The 21,984-nt window shown below is 38.6% G+C and overlaps 1 protein-coding gene across 1 annotated transcript in view; it reads right to left on the bottom strand.

Annotated features, from left to right (window-relative positions):
* Nucleotides 1-20,979, bottom strand: part of rem2 (RAS (RAD and GEM)-like GTP binding 2) — a 39,480-nt gene extending 18,501 nt beyond the window's left edge. The window contains exons 1-3 of the mRNA XM_053628292.1: nucleotides 20,653-20,979; nucleotides 16,882-17,206; nucleotides 13,724-13,797 (exon numbers count right to left, since the gene is read on the bottom strand). Of these exons, the coding sequence (XP_053484267.1) occupies nucleotides 13,724-13,797; nucleotides 16,882-17,206; nucleotides 20,653-20,664 (411 nt within the window). The 5' untranslated portion in view covers nucleotides 20,665-20,979. The remainder of the gene's footprint in view (nucleotides 1-13,723; nucleotides 13,798-16,881; nucleotides 17,207-20,652) is intronic.
* Between the last annotated feature and the right edge of the window lie 1,005 nt (nucleotides 20,980-21,984).

Raw genomic sequence — 21,984 nt, 5'->3', positions numbered from 1 at the left:
CGACATATACAACATACCTTGTAATCCACACGGGTTGCTTTATTGCTTCGAATAATACAACAATATCAGTGGCTTTGCGATTGAACTCTGCTTACTGTAATAGGTGTTGTTGAGCCTCTTCTTAACCTTGTGTTCAATGTAACATATACAGGCTGTGCTGGATCGTGACGATGAACGAGAGGCTGAAAATGGAAGTCAAGAATCTGAGAACAGTCTTTTTCTTCTCCCTAGAACACTCATGTCGAGCTTGATGAGGATGTAGTCACAGCTTCGAAAGGTAAATGAATAGGCATGAATATGTAGATGTGAAACACGTTTATTTAAACAGGTTTTTGTGCAGTTTTTTTTAGTGATTGTTGCAGTAGGAAAAAAAAAAAAAAACCCGTGATGCAATTTGCAAAGTTTTTGTGCTTTTTGCGGAAACTACTTGAATTGGCAAAATTGCAGTTGCACGAAATTGTCTTTCACAGTGATGTTTGTTGGTAAATGAGACCTTTTAGCTGTACTTGTGTTCGACGCTTGTGACTCAAAGAGGGCTTTGGCTGAAAGCGCGCTGTGATGACGTCAAGCTGCGGAAAATCTGCGATAATTTTTTTTTTTTAAATCGTTAACATCTTAATCGTTGCATTAACAGAACAAAATCAAGAGAATAATAATAAAGACGTAGTGTAACAGCAGCATTGCAGTTACAGTGCATCTTTTTTTAACAGAATAAATTCCAGTGTTTAATCAAGAGACAGTCAACTACAAATGAAGGACAAACCAAACTAGGTGTTAGTACTGGACTAACTCTGTATAACATGCAACTGCGCTGTTTATTTCTTGTAGAGATTCGTTGCCTCTTTCAAAGAGGTCTTAGAGGCCACGAAAAGAGGCTCATCTTACAGCTCAGGTTCAAGCCCTAGTTGCAGTGAGCTGTGTCTTCCTGCGTCCTCAGAAACGGTTAGAAAAGACCTTGTGATAATCCAAATTTGATAGGTGTAATAAGAATCTATTTTAGCCATGTGTCTGTTGTGTGTCTGTGTGCATGTACGACCACTTCACAAAATCCAGTAGCATAGTACCTGCTTTTGATTTTGTGTGAATCGTTATAATACCTCTGCTTGTTTCTTATTCTATTCAGATTGCCCTTGCTGATTCTGATGTTACAGTCCTCAAGAGGATGTTTGAAAGTCTCAACAAATTTCTTTTTGGGTGAAAAGAAGTTTCTCTTTTCACCCAAATACCACCTAGGATATACAAGGGATTTATTTTTGTAATGTACACAACAAGATATAGTACATTAAAGTTTTCAAGTTTTCAAAGTGTGTGTGTGTGTGTGTGTGTGTATGTTTTTTTTGTTTGTTTGTTTTTTTTTTACTGATTTTTATTGTACTGAAGGGGCATTTTGCACTGTATATTTAATACAGTAATACAACATTATTTTCATACTGAATGGTTTTATAAAACAGCTTTTTAATATACTAATAGTTGCACTTGTAGTGTGCTGGTAATAAATTACTAATGAGTTGATATGCTATTGGAAATGTTCTGGAAACACATTAATGTGAAGCTTAAACTATTTTCTAACTACTTCAAGAATAGCATAAAAGTGTATTTTACATTAAATTTAAAGAAGCACAATTAAATTAAACTAAAGGTAATTGAATTGGTTCCATTTTAACACCACTAAGTACATTAAAATTACATTGCAATTAGCTTAAAATGGGTCTTAAACATATCTAAGAGAACACTTAATGTACTTAAAGTTGTTCCAAAATAACACATTTAATATGCACTTAGTATAGTACAATTAAAATATGATAAGTGCATCGGAAAAAAAGCACAACATAAGTAGATTTCTTTTTCACCTGGGTATGTCCAGTTCTTATTTGTAAACAAAATGTACAGATGTAACTGGTCCTCAGTCTTCCACTGAAACATAAACATTTCAGAATTCCTTCCAAAAACGGTAAATAACTTCTCGCAGAAATATCCGTTTATGCGTTGTGTCATCCATACAAGTCTCTATGCAAGTTGTAACTATAGAATCAAGTGCATTAATATAAACCTGTGCAGCCGGAACTACTGTCCGAGTATCAACAATCAGAAGCAAGAATTCAAGTGTGATATGGTATAAACAGGGGTTGTGTTAACTTGGAATTTCCTGTCATTTAGCAAATTTTGTCAGATACAAAGTCTAGGAGTGTCTGCCACAGACAGAGAACACTGAAACCACTGTTGTTCTTCTGCTAGCTAACTAGTTTATTGGAATTGCGTTCATTAGCAACTGTGACTTAAAAGAACTAGCTAGCTAGCCAAGTGTTAGAAACGTAGCTAGCTTTTTACATCTTACCTTAATCTCACATATACTATTAATAGGCTGTTTGGATTCGCTGTCACCTGACCAATGTTCACAATGGCAACCGCTACTATTACAATATAATTCATTACTATTAGGATATGATTGACAGTCCCTACAGTATTTTGCGATCGCAGAAGTGGACACAAAATCAAGGAAGCGCCACAATATTCGGAAGAGCTTTCAAAATTACCACAGATGGTCCGCAGATTTGGGCTGAGACATGTCATGTGATGTCATCATAATGCACATTCAGCCAAAGCCCTCTTTGATTCATTTGTGTCGAACATGAGTACAGCTAAAAGGTCTCCTTTACCAACAAACATCACTGTGAAAGATAATTTCATGCAATTGCAATTTCAAGTCTGTCTTTTTCTGCCTAAAAAAAAAAAGCACAAAAAACCCAGCAAATTGTGTCGCAAATTTAAAAAAAAAATACACAGCAAAATCAAGCATTTTTGGCCACAACAATCACAAAAAAAAATAAACTCTGTATGGACTGAATAGAGTTGCTGTGAGAAAGGTCTCAATTGTTCAAATGGCAAATGAGATATAAATTTAGGAGACTACGGCAGAATTTTCAATGTGACTGGTAGCTATGTTCCACGCTGTTGCACATTATTTCCCCCAAATTATTATTTCAGAGAGGCCAACAGAGAACCTATTGGAACAAATAATGAAAATGGTGGGGGGAAAAATCCAAATATCTCTCACAGACTGAATAGCTGACAATTACTAGAAGCTTTCAATTTCAGATATTAAAAAATAACCTTGTGTTTGAGAGTAATTACGCTATTTAGTTCATGGCTGTTAGTAAGAATATGCATTGGCACCTTTCCTAAAGAAGAACTTAGCTGTTAAACTAATCAGCTGTTAATTTCCTCCCTTTGTAAACAGCCAACTCTAAAGCGCATAATTGCAAATAATGCATATAAAAAGAAGCCAACAGTAAACCAAACCACACTATAGTACTGTGCATCAACAAAGGATAAGCAGCAAATTACAGCACCATTATCACTCATGGAATAAAAACAACCACTGATTTTCTTGATGCCTTGATATCAAATTTCATGTAACACCATATTGATTCTTATAGCTAATATGGATGGAAACCCAAGGAAAGGAAGATAAATATCATTTTACAAGCTTTATATCACACCCCAGTTGAATGCTTGATTCTGATTGGTAAGGAGGCGTGTATTCATTGTCTATAATAGCAGCTCTAGTGATGTATTAATGTGTGTTTTCTAATGCATAAGTTTGTATGGTGGATGCTCTACTTAAAAAAAACAAACAAATGTAATTGTTGATATGATGAGGATTTCTGTGAGGAAATATTATTTAACATTTAGGGAAGCAGCCCCCAGTGTCAGCGCTTTGTAACAGTCAGGGATAAAGCTGTAACTGCATTTTGGCTGGTTAGGGAACAACTGTTTATAGCTGCTATAAATAACAGGAACCGCCTTGTTTTGAAATTGCTAGTGGCATAAGAGGAATCACGTACTTTGGGATGTGCTGTTATTGGAAAATAATCAAACTTTGGGTTGGTAACAGGGTCGGGTCACATCACGACACCCTGTTGGTCATTATTTTCCTATAACAGCATACTCTGTTGCGCTTTTACACATAATGGCTTTTACAAGAGCGCACAATTAACAAATGCTAATCAGTTTGGAGGAGCTCACTGTTTACCACAGTTACATGAATACATTTACTAAAATCAAATAGTGCACTCTGTCATGCTAATTGGTCTCATCTCTAAATAACCAGTCCAATATTTCCGTAGACCTATTGTGTCATGTTCCGTTCTGTTGCTGTTCCACCCTGCTGAATATCTCCATTCTTTTCTATGGAACTGGTTTAGTAAAATGATCTAAAGCATTGGTATTTCCTCACACTGATAAAATGCAATGTCAGCAACCTTCAGTTTTACGATACAATGCTTTTCAGAGCAGTATACACACGCATACACACACTTCTCATACACCTGTCCTCTTACTGCGCAGTCATCATTTTGTCTGGACCAATTTCAGAGTTGTAAACAAAGTGTAGAGCTGTGGCATCTGCAGAAATACAAATGTTCGTGAAACTATCCACCTTGAATGCTAAATCAACCTGCGTACCACTTTCTGCATACAATTATGTCTTGTTTTGGTGCTGTAGTTTGGTAAAGGTAGGAGCAGGAGTGGACAAATTGTAAATTTTGGTTGTTTGAAAACCTAATGACAAGACTAAACACTAGTCCATAAGATTATGTATAAAATATGGCAAACTAGTTAGCTACTTAAATGCGTTAATACAGATGCAAACAAGTACATACTGTTCATTCCACATAAAGGAATGACTTTGTCTACACACTGTCATTAGGCTTTCCTAAGAAAGCTTCTAATGTAGCACATCGTATTTGAAACCTCGACAACAAGCCAGCAAGTTGTTGGCTACTAGTTAGCAATGAGCGGTGGTCTTTTCTCTTCAGATCACATATCACACACGCAAGGTCTAGCATCTTTATTTTTTGTCAGCATGTGCTGTGCTAATTGGAGAGATACAGTATAGTTGTGAGCAAATGTGAATGTACCTAGGCCAAAAATATATATCTCAGTTTGTCATAACTCCATACATTTCATGTTACCATACATTTCTTTTGATACATCAATTAGGGCATCTACGTAGTTCACATCAGAAGTAATTTTAAACCAGTCGATTAGAGACAAATTCACTAGTTCGGTATTCCAGACAGTCTCTTTAAACAGTCTGGAAGATTCAAGAAATTAATGTAATGACTTTTAGAAGCTTCTGATTAGCCACTTGTCATAGGTAGGAGTTAATAGGGAGTGCACCTGTGGCTGTATTTAAAGGCCTACTTTTAGAGCTAGAGCCGTTTTGCCCTTCACACCATTGGAATATCCAAAGAACAAAGTCAAGACATCCACAAAAATGTCAATCTCCAGAAGACCGGTTCCTCCTTAGGAGCAATTTCTAAACAACTGTATGCAAATATAAAAACCCTGATACCACACGGACACTGCATCCTTCAGGAAGGAGGCATAAATTAACTCCCGGGGATGAATGAGCTTTGGTCTGAAAGGTTCAACTGAACCCCAAGACAACAACAAACTTACTGATGAAGGGGGTAGAGGCATCAGACACCAAACACGTATATCCACCATCCACCAAGGCAGTCCCACATTGCCGTGGCTTGAAAAGTAGTCAAGCAAGAAAGAAGACTGGCATAAAATTGCAAGACTGAAGTTTGCAGGTGATCACCAGGACAAAGACCTAGCTTTTCAGAGGACAAAAATTTAACACTTTGGCCATAATGATCAGCACTAGGTATGGGCGGGTGGAGGGTTTAATTCAAAGAACACCATCCCAAATGTGAAGCATGCGGGTGGCAGCATAAAGTCGTGATGTCTTCCAGCAGGACAATGATCCTAAGCATACCTCCAAAGGTGTAACAAAATGGCTTAAAGACAACAAAATAAAAGTACTGGAATGGCCATCACAAACCCTGACCTGAAACTTATAGAAAATGTCTCGAGTGAACTGAAACAGCATGTCCAAGCTCCCACAGAGTCCCACAAACCTGACTGAGCGACACCAGTTCTGTCAGGAGGAATGGGCAGAAATTCCAGCAAAATATTGTGAGAAATTTGTGGAAGGCTATCCCAAATTAAGAAATTAAAAGGTTCCACATATCTGTGGATGCACATTTTTGACCCACTGGAAATCTGACATAGTAAATAACCGCTGAAATTAATTGGTCTCTTAGCTGTTATTTTGAAATGAACTCTTATGGAAATAAAGTAAAGTAGACACCCTAATTGACTTAACACAGGAAATGAAGATGAAATGTGTGGGGTTGACTCCCGGCTTATGTGTTTGTTTGGTTCTTTCTTTGTTTCTTTGCATTTTTATATGGTCGATTAATACAGTTATACTGTGAAACTGTGATATTTTTAGACGGTTTAAATATTTTCACACTCTGAAAATAAACTATTGCAATTTTCATGACTATTCTTAGGTAAGGTGACATATTTATCCCTTGACTCTGTGCCATGTCAGAGTTAAGTTTCAGGATCCAGGCTGCTGTTGAACAATAGAGTGGACTCGTTAGCACAGGTTGGACAGGTTTCAAATATGTACACCAAACTAAAGCATAAATGCAAACCAGTAACAGTGGCCGATGGCAGGAACAGGCAGTCTATTTTAGGAAACTGGATGACCCATTCTGCTGCTATCTACTACCTGCTGTCAAGCGTGTTTCAGGCCTCCAGGAGACCCAAAGCAGTCTACTCCAGGCAGTGTGTGTTTGAGTGCAGAGACACAAGCGTGTCTATCCTGCTGAGTATGCATAAGAGCCGGGCGTGAGAGTGCAGTGTATACATCTGCATATGCATGAGTGCTCGTGTATGAAGCATACTGTGATTGTGTGGGCTGACTTGCGTGTGTTTTCCTGCACAGGCTTAAGTGATTATAGTTGATTAGGTGGCTGTCTATGTTTCAGTAAAGGTAATTGACAATGTGCCAATGTCTAATATTCTCTTATTAGCAGAGGAAAGCTGTTTTTGAAGCCATGATTTATGTTATTAACCTGATTCGTCAGAACAACAAAAAAAAAGGCCTTCAGGGCCTCCAATCAGTTAACATTTCAAGCCTCTGGAAACAAGATTAAATTCATGCAACCGATGACATGAAATACTGGGTGCACACTAATTTATGCTGCTTTAGGCAATCAGGATTTGCATAAAGTATGGAGAGTTTGGTCTGTCCGTAATTGGACGGTAATTCTATGCCACAGTCAATTGATTGGATCCTGAAGTGTTAGACTTGCCAGTAAATGTGGCACTATATCAAAAAGTCTCAAATTCAGAACTAGAATAAATGTGTGGGTCCTTCCAATGGTCAAATGATAGGATTTCCACTGAATAATGCTATGTCTACTTATACATTTAGAACCTAATCTACTTATGGAAAATAACATTATCGGTAAACGTAAATAGGAAATTAGTTCTCACTTTGATTACCAGCCTCATTCATATTGGTCTGTCTCATCACCTGAGGTAAAAGTCACTTGCGATATTTAAACACGAACCTCACTGTTGTCTCTTTGCTCGACTGAGCTAATGGGTTTTCCCAGACCACCTCAAAAATCCGCAAACATGATATATTAAAATCTAATGCCTGGTACATTGTTATTGTAAAAAAAACAACAAAAAAAAAACTGATCCTGCATTCTTTCAAATCAAAATAGATCACTGAAGAATATTTTCAATTGTGACGAACACCTTTGTGTGGCTGTAGATATACTGTAGATTAGGGATATCACGAGAACCAATACTTCGGTACCAAGTCGGTACCAACATTGTTAAAACGTGACAGTACTTGTTTTTCTGCAGTAGCAAGGTAGCAATTGTAATGAACGTACCAAGGTTGCAATTCTTTCGGACTTGAAGGGGGCAGCAAATACACGCAAGTGTTTTAGTCGGTCCACAAGTGGTGAAGAAGAAGATGAACGCCTACAAGTACACGGGAAAAACTACAGAAGTTTAGCTCCGCCCCGACTTGTTGAGAGGAAAGTGGTAAGAGTTAAATATGTAAATAGATCGCATTCGAGGAGGATGACAAACATATAATTGATGCTCTGAAGCCGGTGTGCAACCGATGCTATAGTTCATTTCAAACAAAGCGAGGAAACACCTGGGATTTGGTGAAGCACCTGAAAGATGGCCCTATATTATGTTTGTTTGAGGCAGCTGGCATCGTGGCCGTGAAACCAGCTAACGTTATGCTCCATGTAATGTTTGCGATAGCCTGTTATTTGTTAAAGACGTTAACGCATTGCAAGGTTATAAACTACACTACCTCCTAATGGGCCACCATGCATCGCCATTCAGCTGGTGTCCTGTCAGCTAAATGTAGCCTACTGTCACTAATAATTATTCAAATGTTCATGCTTTTAATAAATCTTTTTGTCCTGCCACCATATCAGTGAATTTAAACTAATGCTTGCATTCAGAGTATAAGGTGTGTGTGCGCGCGCGTGTTTAGGAGTGCACCTCCACTATAGCCTCCAATCATTGTCAGACAGTGTTTGATAACTAAAATATCCCCCTCTCTCTCTTTGCCAGTATGAGCCAGAGGAGGATGTCCTCCAGGAGAGTTTTTAATTAATTATTTTTTAATTTTATTTTTATACCACACCGTGGTATCAACTTTGGTATCGAGTATCGTGTACTTTTGGTGGTATCGGTACCGACTACTAGATTTTTGGTATCGTGACATCCCTTCTGTAGATATGTCTCAAAGTCTATCATTAAAATCACCAATCCACTCATATGACCAGAGATGAAAAGATGTAAGTCACTGCCAGTTCTTGAGGTGAGTACAGCAGCTTTAAATCATCTTTAACGATGATCTGAATGCTGAACGCAACATACACAGTTATCTTACCTGACCAAGTGCATCATCTTGTAACAAAACAACAACCCAAGACATCAAGGAAAAGCAACATGATTTTCATTGCTAAATCACTGAATCTATTTTAACCACATTTCCTTACTGAAGACACAACTGAAGTGGAAAGTGAAAATGGCAGCATTACAAACCTGCTGGAGCATCAATGCGATACACAGTATCTAGTGATGCGATTCCCATGCCTCAGAAAGTCATTGGCTTCAGAATAATTTGCGTCTACAGTCAATTTAAAGGAATGTAAATTTGAATGAGAATTTCCTTTTGGATTCGTGAAATGGTGACCATGTACATAAAAGCTAGTTTCTATATACATTTCCTTCTGGTGAAGAAGGCTATTTGCATTTCTCTTGAATTTACTGTTCATTACACTTCAATGCCAAATGTTGCCCTCGAGTGGGTGGAAAGACATTGGCATGCTGTTAGATGGATGGAGGGGTCGATAGAGAAGGGGTGGATCGGAAGAGAATGATGAGACAGAGCGAGCAGGTCCAATCATTGCTCACTCTCAGCTCTGAAGTATATCCAATACCTGGAATCATTCAATCTTACTAGCTCTTTACTATACCAAAGACATTTGGGTTTGTGATCAAAAGATGGATATGAGATGAGAGTTTAGGATTTCAGCTTTTACAGTATTTCCTGGTATTTACATCTAGATGTGTTAAACCACAACAATCATACAACTTTTTGTACCAGACCACCCAAGTGGTTGCATATCCCTTGTTTGCAAGAACTACATCAAGCCTGTGACCTATTGACATCACCAAATTGTTGGTTTCTTCTTCTGTGATGCTTTCAGTTGTTGCTTGTTTTGGGAGGTTTCTCCCCCGGGTCTCCTCTTCGGGTGATGAAATGCTGCTCAATTAGGTTAAGGTCTGGTGATTGGCTTGGCCAGTCTAAAACCTTCCACTTTTCCCCCTGATAAAGTCCTTTGTTAAGTTGGCAGTGTGTTTTTGATCATTGTCTTGCTGCATGATAAAGTTCCTCCCGATTAATTTGGATGCATTTCTCTGTAAACTGTTTCTCTCAAAGTGTTACTGTAAACTTCAGAATTCATTCTACCATCATGAGATACATCATCAATAAAGATTAGTGAGCCTGTTCCAGAAGCAGCCGTGCAAGCCCAAGCCATGACACTACCTCCACCATGTTTCACAGATGAGCTTGCATGCTTTGGATCATGAGCGGATCATGGTGGCTTATCCTTTTTAATGGCAAATGCAGTCTTCACAGGTGAAACTGAAGGCTAAAACTAGGGATGCACCGAATCTTCGGCAACTGAAATTAGTACAATAAGTGAAAAGGCCGAATAAATTTGACTGAACAATGACATGTTTGATGACGCGACCAAATAGCCTAGCAACCAGAGTGAGACGCGCGAATGTAACAATCTCCCCTTCTGGCAGCGTGTTCGGAGAGGTGAGGGGGCGCACGCATGCACAAGTTACATGCACGAGTGCTCAGTGAGCGCATGCTCTTCGGATGTTGACAACCGTGACATTGTTTACTGTGGACACATGCATTTGTTTTGTTTCTGTTCTGTCTCCTCCCTGTTTTGTCATTGGTTGTTGTTCGGGGGTGTGGCTTTATTGTTTTCAGCAGCCACCGCTCGCGTCCCTGTACACCCTGAACTGACTTGAATGTGGGAAAGCAGAGAAGCTACTTTTCATAAAGAAGAACCTGCCACTTTTCTTAAAGAAGCAGGCATATGTCTAGAACAAATATTCATTTTTATTTTACTAATTTATTTATTTAAAGTTATATTGTGCCTTGTTGGTAGCCTATGCCTGCTGGAATGAAAAAAAAAATGTTTAGTGTTAAATAAATATTTTACTAATAATAGAGTTTTTGTAATCGATTTTTTCCTTTGAAAAGCAAGACAAAATAGTAAAAAGCACATTTTGACTATTTAATTTATGCAATGATGGAAAAAAAATGGCAAAATAAATGGAAAAAACATGTTCAGTATTTGGCCCTCGGCCAAGTTTTTCATTATATTTGGTTTCGGCTTCGGCCAAGAATTTTCATTTCGGTGCATCCCTAGCTAAACCCAAGAGTAGATGTTCAGAGCTATTTATTGTTATAACAAGCAATCTAACAGAACACACCTGGGTAACATATGACGTGTTCCAATATTTTGCTAGCCCACAAATGGGTCGTCTGATACAAAATGTGCCATGTTCTATGTCGTTTAACACGTCTACAAATAAATACCAGGTAATAAAAGCTGAAATTCTAAACTCTCTTCTCATATTCATCTTTTGATCAACAAATGAATTGGCCTTGCTGTTCCACTAGTTTCGGTGAGGACTGTAGTTCCGCAGAGTTATTACTTCACTTAGTGGTCAAAAAAGGGAACTACAACAAGCACTAATAGAGGCCCATTGGGGTAGGAACCACGCTGCCCTGTGACAGGGTCATTCAATACTCAGCTTTATAGCAAACAATCAGAATTAAATCTAATATATTTCCGCAAACAACGTCGAAAGTGCAGCACTTTTTCTCAATTCTCTGCAAATTATTTATGTCCAAACGCTTGCCTCAATTGCTGAACAATCTGAACAATGAGGTGATTTCATCAGGAACATATTTCAACAGAAACACACACAGGTTCAGGTAATGGGGTTATTCCTTCATGTTCTGCTAAGACAGCAATTATTTACGGCCTCATCCATCAGCTCCTGGGTAATCTGTTTAAAACGTGGCCTCATATCCTCTAGAGGTGACATATACACACACCCACACAAAACACACACACACACACACACACACACACAGCCCTTTTTGTCCCCTGGGCAATCTGATTTCCCCCCCAAAGGGAATAAGCCTGGTCAGGTGTTTTATCTCATCCTGTCCTGAAAAAAATGCATTAAGATCCACCATAATGTAACTGAAGCATTATTTACATTTATCCCACAACACTGTTGAAAACTTTGATTCTTTTCAGAAGGTGTTGATTAATTTTCTATAACAGCAGCTCTGACAGCAGTTCCAGCTGCAAGGCAATTCACTGTTTAATATTAATGCACTTGTTCAAATACTGTATATAACACAGTTATATGTACACAGTTACAGCTTTCTATAGTAACAGCTTGTACACTTGTTTGGCAGATACGCCACGTAATTGAAGTTTTACAAAAATCTCAAATGGCTAAATGGGCATTGCCAAATAACATTTGAATGAGTAAAGAAACACTCATTGTGCCCACCCTCATTTCCACCCATGTACACAACGCTCCACCCCAAAACATATGGTGGTTCAAATAGAGTTACCATTAGCGAGGACTGTCTTGACATCACATTTAAGCATGCTCAGCCTCTATTAACATGCAACTTCTCCTCGTAATGATTTACCTATGAGGAGGTGAAAGGGTGTTGGGGCGTGGCTATAAAATGACGGACCAGAGGCCAATCCAAATGTGATTAAACATTCCGGACCTGCAGGCGTGCTTCCAAACTGTTCCGACACAATGGCTTAAAGCCCCAGTATTGTTTTTTTAATCATTTCTACACAAGTCTCCACATTGTTTGTACTAGTAAGAAATGAAAAATATTGGCTATCGCACCTTTAATAAAGAAAGAAATAACTGTCGAAGATTATATAAGGACGTTTTCTGTAAGGAGACGTTCATTTAACATTTACAGGAGGAGTGTCTGGTGCCAGAGACATTTTTTTTAATGTGGCAAAGTGGCTTCATGCATTTATTTCTTATTAACTTCAAAAAAAAAATGGATAAAAACAACAACATTTCATTGTTATATATATATATATATATATATATATATATATATATATATATATATATATATAAGAGGAATAAAACACTTCTGCATGTTCTGTTATAGGAAACGAATCGCTTTGTGGTGGTAAGAGTAACTAACTCACGCCACGCTGCCTCTGATTATTTTCCTAAAACAGCATGCCCCATTGTGTTTTATGCCTTATTCAATTACAATTAATGATCAGGGTCCTCATCCTCATGAGGTGAATTTGGTGTAGGTCTAAGGAGGGTTAGCAAACTGCAGCTGTGAAGAGAAAGATTTGTCTTTCCTCTCTGCTAACAGATTGCCTGGAACGAAACAAAAGTATGAAGATTGAAAAGGAAACGGGAGTAACTAGAATTCTCGGTTGAGTAAAGAATCACAGACTGGACTAATCATAGACTAATCACAGAGTATCAGATGTATAAGCGAGTGCAAAACAAGCGTGTGCGACTGCGCGATTATTATGCAGTTGTATAAGTGTGAGTTTGAATCTGATGCGTTCGAAAGTATCTCTGCATATTGCATCGTGATTAATGTGGTGCATTCGTGTTGCTCCCGAACGTAAAAATTCTGAAGGCAGGAAGCTTGCTTTGCAGCCTGCCAGGATGTAATTAGTTGTGTTTGGCTTGAGTCCGACCCTTGATTTCGCCGAGATAAAAACGTACTAATGGCTCCCGGCTTTCTCTGTAACATAAGTGGAACGGATTACACGGGAAAGAAACAAAGAAAAACTATTTCTTCTAAAGGAAACAGGCCTGCTGCAGCCTCAGGGGGTAGGGGGGGTGCCGTTTCACAGAACACAGTAAACAGTTTTGCATTAAAAACTCCTCAACCAGGAGTAAAACGTAAGCTCCCTTGTTCTGACACTTCAATATGGTGCTCAAAGCTGCATTTAAAACAATCTGCTTGTGATACTTTGAGCCTTAGACATCCGCGAGTGTTCTCTCTCTTCCCTATTCCAACACAGCACTCGTCAGTTTCTGTCTGCCCGCTCCACATGAATATTGAAGTGACTGTGTTAAATAAACATGTGTCAATGAGTGTTACTGTTAATGCAGGCAGAGTCAGTGAAACACACAAAGCAGTGTGTGATCAGGTTTACTTTAATTGTGTAAGTGTTTGTGTGCATGTATGACTCACCTGTTTCCAGTTGTCATACACCAAGATTGAGCTATCCTCGTCATCTACCGTCACCCTTCGCAGATATCCTTCATCTACAAAATAAACAACAGATTGATCATCACACTTCTGCGATTCATTTTACTTTTAAATACGGAATAAAACATGAGGGGCTGAAGTGTTTATTATTAATCAATTTTTTTTAGCCATTTATAGCTACATTTTTAAAAGTTGTTTATTATTGACATATTACTTTTTTTTTTTACATTAAGAGCAAAAATTGCAGTAACTCCTCACCGATTATATCATCTGAAGCTAATCAAGGTTCACATGAATTTACACAAACTCTCCCGACTTTAATCCAGTAGAAATGTTGTGGAAGGACCTGAAGCATGCAGTTCATGTGAGGAAACCCACCAACATCCCAGAGTTGAAGCTGTTCTGTACTGAGGAATGGGCTAAAATTCCTTCGAGCCGACATGCAGGACCGCTCAAACGTTTAGTTGCAGTTATTCTTGCACAAGGGGGTCATACCAGATACTGAAAGCAAAAGGTTCACACTTTTGCCACTCACGAATTTGTAATATTGGATCATTTGCCTCAATAAATAAATAACCAAGTATAATATTTTTGTCTCGTTTGTTTCTTTATCTACTTTTAGGACTTGTGTGAAAATCTGATGAAGTTTTAGGTCATTTATGCAGAAATCTAGAAAATTCGAAAGGGTTCACAAACTTTCAAGCACCAGTGCGGATGTACAATCACAGAGCATCGTGCTCAGCACCTCGTTTAGCTCCACAGAGTTATTATTGTACTTAGTGGTCAATAATGGGAACTACAAAAAGCACTAATAGAGGGGGAGGAGCAGCAGACAGGGCTGTTAATGACAGGTTTATACAATACTCAGCTGCCAGAGCGATCTTCTTTTACAGCGAATAATCAGAATGAACCCTTTCCCACATTTAAAGCTCCTTTTTCATATTTTTATATTTAATCACCTCCAAATCATTTGAGAGCACGACTGCAGATTAGCATAAACTTCTGTAACTCGCTAGACAATTTGTCGTTCTCAATCTTTACTAACTTTCTACATAAAATTTGTAAAAAAAAATAATAGCAAAAAAAAAACAAAAGTGACTTTTATTAATTAAAATTTGTAAAAATTCGATTTTTTGTTTGTATTTTTGCTTTTTTTTTACCTCTTTGTGTCATGCAACAGTACTAAACTTTTGTATGTTCATAAATAACATTTTCTAAAAGTTTGTCTTTTTTAAATAATTTTTATTATATATTTATTTTTTTATTTCAGTCACACACTCAAAATTCATGCATCATGCAATATGAGGTTTAAAAAAAAGAAAATCGAAAGAATCTGAAAATGCACATGAATCATTTATATGTGAAAGGGTTAAATTGAATACATTTACTCAAACAAAGGCCAAATGTAAGTACAGAGATTTTCTTTATTCTATGCTGCAATTCCTTCACCAGTTAAAAAAAAACAAAACACAACAACAACAAAACAAAACAAATCAAAAAAAGACTTTCCCATGACCGTTACAAAGCACAGTCACCGGAGACTCCTTCCGTAAATGTTCACCATATCAACAAATATATGTTTTTCTTTGTTAAATATGCAAATAAATATTTAGTGTTGCTTTGTTTTGCAGCCCGCAGTGCAAGTCCCTGTGTATTAAAACTAACACGTTAACGTTAACCTGCGATTCGCCTTGCAGCTGGAACGGCTGTTACGGAAAATTAATCAGATTGAAAAGGGTATAAAAAGGCTACCAAGTTCTGCTGGGGGGAAAAAAGCAGAGTTATCTCTCACCAAGTTAAACGCATTAGACAGATGGAAGTCTCCGAGTAGATGACTGCCACTGGCTACTGCAAGCTCTTTTCTCACTGCATGTGTGTCAAATGAGGGCCAGCATACATTAACAAACAGGACGGCTGCGGGTGAGGGTTTGACTCGAGAAACGGTCTTTCTAAGATATCATTATTTACCCATTTGAAGCAAATTACTGTAAAATGAATATACTGTGATAATATACAGATTTAATTTAATGTACTTAAATGTACATTAATGTACATTTCAAAGCAGTCGTTTGCATATTTTTTACCGTGGACTTTTGCAAGGTGCCGACACTGGAGACTCCTTCCATAAATGCATTATTTACATTTATCCCACAACACTGTTGAAAACTTTGATTCTTTTCAGAAGGTGTTGATTAATTTTCTATAACAGCAGCTCTGACAGCAGTTCCAGCTGCAAGGCAATTCACTGTTTAATATTAATGCACTTGTTCAAATACTGTATATAACACAGTTATATGTACACAGTTACAGCTTTCTATAGTAACAGCTTGTACACTTGTTTGGCAGATACGCCACGTAATTGAAGTTTTACAAAAATCTCAAATGGCTAAATGGGCATTGCCAAATAACATTTGAATGAGTAAAGAAACACTCATTGTGCCCACCCTCATTTCCACCCATGTACACAACGCTCCACCCCAAAACATATGGTGGTTCAAATAGAGTTACCATTAGCGAGGACTGTCTTGACATCACATTTAAGCCTGCTCAGACTCTATTAACATGCAACTTCTCCTCGTAATGATTTACCTATGAGGAGGTGAAAGGGTGTTGGGGCGTGGCTATAAAATGACGGACCAGAGGCCAATCCAAATGTGAGTAAACATTCCGGACCTGCAGGCGTGCTTCCAAACTGTTCCGACACAATGGCTTAAAGCCCCAGTATTGTTTTTTTAAGCATTTCTACACAAGTCTCCACATTGTTTGTACTAGTAAGAAATGAAAAATATTGGCTATCGCACCTTTAATAAAGAAAGAAATAACTGTCGAAGATTATATAAGGACGTTTTCTGTAAGGAGACGTTCATTTAACATTTATAGGAGGAATGTCTGGTGCCAGAGACGTTTTTTTAATGTGGCAAAGTGGCTTCATGCATTTTTTTCTTATTAACTTAAAAAAAAAAGTGAAGGAATGACTTATGCTATATGCCTGCTATATTACATAAGTGATTACAAAGGCACTGACCTGTTTCGCAGATGTTCCGCTACATTACATGTAATTATAAATGGATAAAAACAACAACATTCCATTGTTTTTTTTTTTATATATTATATATAATATATATAAAAAATATCTTTACCGCTTGCTTGTGTTTCAGAGTCTACTGAAAGTGATCTGTCAGACAGACCAGCGAGAGAGAGGGCCAGTGACGATTTGCCCACTCCGTTCTGCCCTAACAGGACAATCCGCAGTGGTCCATGGTACTTTTGCTCTGGAGCCTTAAGAAGGAGCGGTGCATCTGGAGCGTCGCTGGTGCCAAAGGATGGAGCAGAAGGCTCATCGAGCCCCGGCATCCAATCATAATCCTCAGAGACGGCTTCCTCTCGCCTTAACAGGTGCTTGATAGGTAGCGGGGTGCTTCCTCTGCGAAGTGGAGGTGCAGTGGATAAAGTCAAGCCATAAGCCTGTAAAGCACAGGAACAAGAGTGAAAATACTGTAAAGTGACATGTTACACCCTAAAAAGAAGATTTATATTCAGAACAGGAATTGTGGATAGCTTCTACAATCTGTACACTAAGCAAATGCAGTGGCGTGAAAATTTTTTTTATTTGCCCTCATCCTGATTTCTTCTGTTTTTGTGTATCTCTCATATTAAATTGTTTCAGAAATTAAAACAAAATCTAAGATAAAGATAAAACAAAGGTGACCTGAGTAAACACACAATACAGTTTTTAAATGAAATTGCTATTTATTTAAGTAAAAAAAAGTTATCCAATAACAACTGGTCCTGTGTGAAAATGTATTTGCCCCTATATAATTCCCCAAATCTATAAAACTGCATTGATAATGGGGTTCAGCTGGACTAGACACAACCAGGCCTGATTACTGCAAACCCTGTTCAATCAAATCAACACTTAAATAGAACTTTTTCAACAGCATGAAGTTGGTTAAAAGGTCTTACTCAGTAACACACTATGGAAGAATGTGACTGAAATACATCAGTCTGGGAAGAGTTACAAAGCTATTTCAAAGGCTCTGGGACTCCAAAGAACCACAGTGAGAGCAATTATCTCCAAATGGAAAAACTCTGGACAGCAGTGAACCTTCCCAGAAGTGTCCGTCCTTCCAAAATTCCTCCAAAAGCACAGCAACAAACCATCCAGGAAGTCACAAAAGAGCCAAGAACAACATGAAAGGAACTACAGGTCCCTCTTGCATCAATAAAGGTCACTGTTCATGACTCCACTATGAGAAAGACACTGGGCAAAAATGGCATCCATGGAAGAGTGATGAGGTGAAAACCACTGCTAACCCAGAAGAACATTAAGATTCGTCTGAATTTTGCCAAAATACACCTTGATGATCCTCAAAGCGTTTGGGAGAATGTTCTATGGATTGACGAGTTGAAAGTGGAACTGTTTGGAAGACAGGGGTCCCGTTATATCTGGCTTAAACCAAACACAGAATTCCACAAAAAGAACATCATACCTATGGTCAAGCATGGTGGTGGAAGTGTGATGGTGTGGGGGTGCTTTGCTGTTTCAGGGCCTGGGCAACTTGCAATAATTGATGGAAACATGAATTCTGCTCTCTACCCGAAAATCCTAAAGGAGAATGTCCAATCTTCAGTCCGTAAATTCAAACTCAAGCACAACTGGATCATGCAGAAAGACAATGATCCAAAGCACAGGGATAAATCCTAGTCCCAGAAGTAAGTGAAAGACTGATCTCCAGTTATCAGAAGCATTTGGTTGCGGTTATTGCTGCTAAAGGTGGCACAACCAGATTTTAAGTTTAAGGGGGCAATTAGTTTTGCACATTGGTGATAGGTGTTGGATTACTTTTTTGCTTAATTTTTTTTAAATAAATAAAAACTCTATTGTGTGTTTACTCAGGTCACCTTTGTTTTATGTTGCATTTCGTTTGGAGGTCTAAAACTATTTAGTATGAGATATGCACAAAACGAGAATAATTCACAGCACTGTAAAAAGCAATCACACATTTAATGACTGACTCAGTGTAGGATTGGAGTGGAAAGACATCTCGAAATTAGGAAGGAGAGGAATGTCTTTCTTGCATATGGCCACCAGCAAAAGCTGGAGGCCACTTTCGATTTCTGTTTTGCAATTTTACTAGGGAAATTCACTGGCAAGCTGCAAACACAAGAATCTAAAATCAATCAGACAGTCACTCCAATGGGATATGGTGAGCTGTGTACATGGATTACATGGAAGTGGAAATAGGTCAAAGCAGCGTGTGTCCGTCTTAAAGCACACACACACACACACACACACACACACACACACAGAAAATCTATAAGTATGAACTGGGTTGACACATGGGCTACATAGCTGATGCTTTTTTACCTTTAAACAGTAATCAGGTCCCTAGAAGCACTTAGTGTGAGCACCGTCACACCTGCCATTAATATTAATACAGCAATTATCCAAGCGGTGGTGCTGTGTGTGTACTGGGAGCTGAGTTAGGTCAACCTACCACCAATACACACACACACACACACACACACACAGGCTCAATTATACTAATAGTAATAGACTAATGAATTAATCTTGGTCTATTGCAAGGAGGATGCTGAGACAAAGTCATGCATACTGCACTGCAAAACAGCGAATGAAGCAAACATACAGTAATCAGTATAACTTAAAACAGCATGTCTGTATAACTTACACTCTCTCACTCTGCACTCGCACAATGCATAAAATCATGAACGGGTTAAAAGTGCATTAGTGTAGGTAAGATTAGGTCTCTAGGTTCAACATTTCAATCTTGGGTGGAGTATAGTGTCTATAATAAGACTGACCGGATTCACAGCCAACCAAAAACAAGCATTCTGGACTGGAAGTGGCTAAGGCATGGCTTAATCCATGGGTTTCTACATATCTTCCAGGTTATTTTCACAAGTGAGGAATAATAATAATAATAATAATAATAATAATAATAATAATAATAATAATCCATCTTCTATACTGCTTATCCTTCAAAGTCATGGGGAACCTGGAGCCTATCACAGGGAGCATTGGGCACAAGGCGGGGTACATCCTGGATGGGGCTCCAATCCATCGTAGGGTACAATCACATACACATTCACACACTACAGACACTTTGGACATGCCAATCAGCCTACCGTGCATGTCTTTGGACTGGGGGAGGAAACCGGAATACCCAGAGGAAACCCTGTAGCACGGGGAGAACATGAAAACTCCACGCACAAAGGGCCGTGGACGGGAACCGAACCCTGGAGGTGTGAGGCGAACGTGCTAAGTATATTATTATTATTATTATTATTATTATTAATAATAATAATAATAATATTTTTAATCAACTACTGCACCTTTAATGTTCACATCAAACATCAGAATGTGATTTCAGTCACTTGGAGCGTCACATGGTTTTTGGGTGCCAGGCTGCTTATTTGAGAATCTGCTGATCTCCTGGGATTTGTTCTACAGCATTCTTCAACCGAGTGACAGTTCTGTGAACAGAAACGCCTTGTGGATGAGAGAGGTCTTACTGTAGGAGAGTGTCCAGGCTGCTTCGAGCTGACAGAAAGGTTACTACACTACGTCATACAGTATAACCACTCTTTACAACTGTGGTGAGCAGAAAAGCATCTCAGAATACACAACAGACCAAATCAGGTTTTTATTCCTGTCAGTCAAGGACAGAAACCTAAAACTAATACAGGATGATGATGATGATGATCATAATATACACACACATCATTGAAATCTGAATTTCTAAGTGTTTCATATTTAATAGATCTATTTCTTTGTGTAAACAAACCAACTACACTAATCCGTGTGTATGGAGAAAGAGAGTGACAGAAGGCACAGCTCGGCTCAGGGTGTGTGCAATAAACATGGCATGATGGTGTTATGGTGCTCTTACCTGCTCCGACATGGTGTTCCGTTCATGTGCTCTCACAGAGGCACTCCTTCACCAGCGCGAGCTCCACGCACGACATGACATGCCAGCACGCATCCTCCGGTGTGGGAATTTCTTTTCGTTTTTCCTTTTCTTTTGTGCAAATGTGCTACCGCATGCCTGTTTCTAAATCGCGAAACTGCCGACGGAGCAGAAACAGCGACGGTACTTGAACCGATTGTGTGGCGCGAGGCTGTGCGCGAGCACCTCGACCTGCCCGAAAGCGCGTCTCAAACGTCAGCTCGCTCACTACACCTGGATAATCCTGGATAAAGCCTTTGTAGCGGTTCCAAAGTCCCGCCCACTTCACCGCTTCAGCCAAACAGCGCGAGCGAGTACCTGCCCTGCTCTCGTCTGGGGCGGAGCAAATCAATCATGACCACGCCCCCAACACACCTCCTTGATAAACATGAACATTATATCAAGGTGCCAGCATTGTTTTCATCGTCCTGGTGGCTTAAAACATGAAGGTTTTTTTTCAGAATTTTATTGCGGGTATATAGGATAGTGGGCCTTTTGTGGTCAATGTGGTCAAAAGTTTGTGGACACCTAACTATCAGTTAATATAATAGAGGAAGCACAACTATCTATTATGGACAGTAGGGACTTGTATGGTGGAGGCTCCATATAATCTAAGACTAATAATAAACGCAGCTAATCAATTTTACTGTACCAAGACAGCGAAAATAACCTTTCTAATGGTTGCCACTACAAATACCATTACAAACCATCAGCTAACCATTAAAACTGTTACCATTATTGGTCATTAACAGTATCCACTAGACATAGCATGCCACCAATAGAAGGCAACAAATTACCCTTAGGTCCATTACAATTCCCATTAAGAATATTACTTCTATGAGGGTTTTTATTGTGTTTTGTTTGTTTGTTTGTTTGTTTTTCATGCATGAGCCTCAAAAGAGTTTTCTAAAATCAGGTCAACATTAGCAGTGCTCGCCAGTTTGTGCCAAAACATAGCTGAGCTGCTAGCTGAAGACGGAAGTGAGAGCTAGCGACCTAGCTAGACTTGTAAACAACACATTTCAGAAATGAATGCAAACAATCAAATGGAGCTTTATACTTACATTTTATTTACAATAAGTGATTCCAACTGGTGTAGATGTGTTTAAGTTTGAGATGTTCATTCTTGATTTGCTGATTGGCAGGTGGTTACAAGGTTCTGCCCCTTTAAGAGTTCTAGTGGTCATCATAAAGAGAAGCTAGGCATCATTTAATTCAGTAAAACACTGAATTCCTCCAAGATTGATGAATAATATAGACTCTTTGGGTAACATT

Source organism: Ictalurus furcatus, chromosome 7, assembly GCF_023375685.1.
Source record: "Ictalurus furcatus strain D&B chromosome 7, Billie_1.0, whole genome shotgun sequence".
NCBI lineage: Eukaryota > Metazoa > Chordata > Actinopteri > Siluriformes > Ictaluridae > Ictalurus > Ictalurus furcatus.
This window is presented reverse-complemented; position numbering and strand designations above follow the sequence as displayed.